Genomic DNA, 3,593 nt, shown 5'->3' with positions numbered 1-3,593 from the left:
TATTTAATCTAATCTGTGTTGGTGTTTTAATGGCACATTGATAAAAAGGAAAGATTATAAATTGTGGTAGCATTTGTTTTGCGCATTTCTCAATATGATCACTAAAAGGTATCATTCGGTATTCTGGGTATGCAATCTGCTGGCGGTGCAGAGTGCATCTACGTCTGAGCGATAATCCTGTGGACCCTATGTAGTTCTCGTGGCAGCCCGAACATCTTATTACATAAATAAGATTTTCTGAGGCACAAGTAAAGTTAGATTTAACTTTGAATTTGTGTCCCTCTTTGAAGAGGAATTCTGAACCTTCTAGAATGTTTGGGCATGTTGCACAATTTGGTCGACCAAAAATAATATATATATTATTGTTTCAAACTATCGAATGTTGTTATACATCGCTGAATCACAATGTGCATCCTCACATTGTTTTAGGCAAAACACAGTGTTTTGTTTGAGAACACAATGTTGCAATACTGGGAGTAACACCCTAGCCACTAGGCCATGCACCATCACACACACACACACACACACATATTTCGCTTAGGCATTGCAAGACTAATAACCCAATGTAGAACTCAATATGCGTATGTTTCAGAGTGAAGTGTTAGCTGAGTATAGAGTGATAAGAAAGAGAGATGTCAAAGGAATAAAGCGATTATCTAATGATCTTCATTAGTTTACTGCTGTTTCTGCTATAAGATGCCGTGCACTCATAGTTGAGTACCTGAGTAACACTTTATAGCTTCATTGAAGCCTCGAATATGAAGCGAAATTTATTTGAGAAAGAATTACATTTGTGCCTATCACTCACTCTTCTACCACCTTTTCGATTTCTTATAAAGATAATCATTCCAAATAAGAACTAACTCAGACTGTAACAACTTGTTCAATCTATACCAACATAAAAAGCAGGTATATGATAATGACAACAACAATACTGATGATGATGACACTCTACTATAATAATACTCTTGTGTTTTTCTCTGTCACAACGTACGAATGTGTAAAAGCAGTGAGCTGACAGAAACGTCAGCACGCCAGCGAAATGCTTAGCAGTATTTTGCCTGTCTTTATGTTCTGAGTTCAAATTCTGCCGAGGTCGACTTTGCTTTTCATCCTTTCAGGGTCGATAAATTAAGTACCAGTTATGCACTGGGGATCTTGTTCAAAACAGGGGCACCAGTATTTTCTTAACGAAACACTTTGAAACTTGGGACACTGGTAGAATGTGTCGTATAAAACATCTTCTTCTTTTAGTCTTCTTAACAAAAAAACGTACGTCTCAAGTTATTTCATGTTAAAGTTGTCGTATTTCTGTAATTTCAACCAATGACTGACGTCCATTCAGCCGTAAAAATTAAGTGCTGACTATGTAAACAAACGAATCTCGGCGGTGATAAAATTATTATTTCCTTGTCAAAAATGGCTGAAGCATATTGGCAGTAGCTAATAAACCTTTCTATTATAGGCTGGGGTCGATGTAATCAACTTAATCCCTCTGTCTGTCATTGTTTGTCCCCTCTACCCTCATGCATGGGTAGGATGGTTGATAGGAGCTGGCCAGGTAGAAGATTATCCCAAGCTACTGTGTCTGTTCTGGCAGGGTTTTTACGGCTGGATACCCTTCCCAACACCAACCACTCTGCAGAGGGGATTCAATGTTTTTTTACATGTTGAATTCAAAACAATGTAAATAAATAAGCAATACATTTGACAGAGCAATCTGAATGCTGAAGAGTTAATATTAATGTCTTTTGTATTTTCCAGGCTTTAACGAATGTGTTATGGGCAATTTGTGTCGGGTTTGTCATTCTGTTTAATGTTTTAATGTGGACAACTTTCACCAAGGCTCTTCAGTATTTCTCTTCAACAGTTGAAGCCTCAGCCACAAATACAGCATCTAGCTTTCTCTTTTCTGTAAGTCTAGTTTTAAATTTATTTTTTTCCTTTATTGAATAGAGTTTTTGAGTAATTTTAGACAGCTTTTCTAATAAATTGATATAAATTTCTGATATTATTTTTATGATTTGTTACTTTCATTCAACACTGTAAAAGGTAAAAACAAGCTTCAGTCTGTAGAAGCTAAATGTATTTGTGAGATTTAGTTCACTTAAGTTCTTAAAATGAAAACTAAGTGTGTGAGTGTGTGTACGTACTATGAGAAGAGGAGAATTCATTGTTTCAAGCAAGACCAATTTTATCTGATGAAGGACATAGGCTGAAATATTAAACTTCTCTTCTAATGGCGCTACAAACTTTATTTTGTGAATATAACTGCTAAATAATACAAACCTGGTGTCTTTGATCACGATAACAAATTCATTTAGTTACCTTATATAAAATCATAATGAAATATTCAAATCAAGAATTCTGTATCTTGGTCGGCAAACAGCATATTTTTTCTGTACGTTTTATACTGAAAGATATGAAATACTTTTAATTACCCCTTTAAAGACCCCCTTCAGTCATGAATGACTATGGGATTGTACCTGGAAAGTTCCCACCTTCTGGTGCCTGGCTCAATGGTTACAGTGTCGGGCTCACAATCATGAGGTAGTGAATTCAATTCCCAGATCGGGCTCTACGCTGTGTTCAACACACAGGCTGGTATGCATGGGCAATTGCTAGGCTTCTATAAACAACCTTGCCTGGACATGTGCCTTGGAGCGGAACTTTTTAGGTGCAATCCCATCATCATTCATGACCAAAAGGTGTCTTTACCCTTTACCCTTTTTACAATGATTAAATTAGTTATAGATTTAATTGAGAGTTGTAATTAGTTAAGTTGATAAGGTTCTGACCTAACAACTAAAAGATCAAGGGTTCATATGCCGTTGGTGCTGGTCTTTCATTAATCCATTCTATTTAGCTTTAAATTAGTAACCCATTGGAGATTCAAATGAAGGCACATGGCCTAGTGGTCAGGGGTGTTGCATTCACAATCACAAGATCATGGTTTTGATTTCCAGACCAGGTGGTGTATTGTGTATGCGAAGGACTAGTTAAGGAATATTTACTGTACTACTGATGTTCTCTTTCTCTCTTTTTTTCCTTCTCTCAATAACATTCTCTCTCTCAATTTTTTTCTTTCTTTCAGGCCATCTTGGGGTGGATAATTTTCTCTGAACGTTTGAATTTGCAATGGTTTGCAGGTTTTATCTGCATCATATCAGGTTTATATTTAATTCAAAAAGAAAATATTCATCAAGAAAAAATTATGGAAAAAACTGAATAAAAACATTTTTTTTTTTTGAAAATCAATGTTGTTTGTTCTTTATTTATTCTGTATCAGAATGGTTTTTCTTGTATTATATCACTCTATTAATTCAACTAAAAAAATTCAAAGTCATGCTCCATAGTAAAAGGTGCTATGTAGTCGGTCATGCTTCTATAGTAGAAGGTGTTATGTAGTAGGACTGAACCCAGAACAAAATGGTTGTGAAGCAATCGTCTTACCTCACAGCCATACCCAATAATTGTGTTGTTGTTGCTGTTGTTGTTGTTGCTTGCTATAGACCAGCCCTGAATGAATGAGGTCTATGATAAGTGAAGCGTGGAATTTTTAAGGCTGCATATATAAGTGACGTCAAAGTGGG

General features: G+C 35.9%; 1 protein-coding gene across 1 annotated transcript in view; it reads left to right on the top strand.

Moving 5' to 3' along the window:
• The window catches only part of LOC128249667 (transmembrane protein 42-like), a 15,829-nt gene extending 12,575 nt beyond the window's left edge, over positions 1-3,254 (top strand). Inside the window, exons 2-3 of the mRNA XM_052973870.1 lie at positions 1,765-1,914; positions 3,095-3,254. Coding sequence (XP_052829830.1) covers positions 1,765-1,914; positions 3,095-3,232 — 288 coding nt within the window. The 3' untranslated portion in view covers positions 3,233-3,254. The remainder of the gene's footprint in view (positions 1-1,764; positions 1,915-3,094) is intronic.
• Positions 3,255-3,593: the final 339 nt, after the last annotated feature.

Source organism: Octopus bimaculoides, chromosome 17 (genome assembly GCF_001194135.2).
Source record: "Octopus bimaculoides isolate UCB-OBI-ISO-001 chromosome 17, ASM119413v2, whole genome shotgun sequence".
In the NCBI taxonomy this organism is placed as follows: Eukaryota; Metazoa; Mollusca; class Cephalopoda; order Octopoda; family Octopodidae; genus Octopus; species Octopus bimaculoides.
This window is presented reverse-complemented; position numbering and strand designations above follow the sequence as displayed.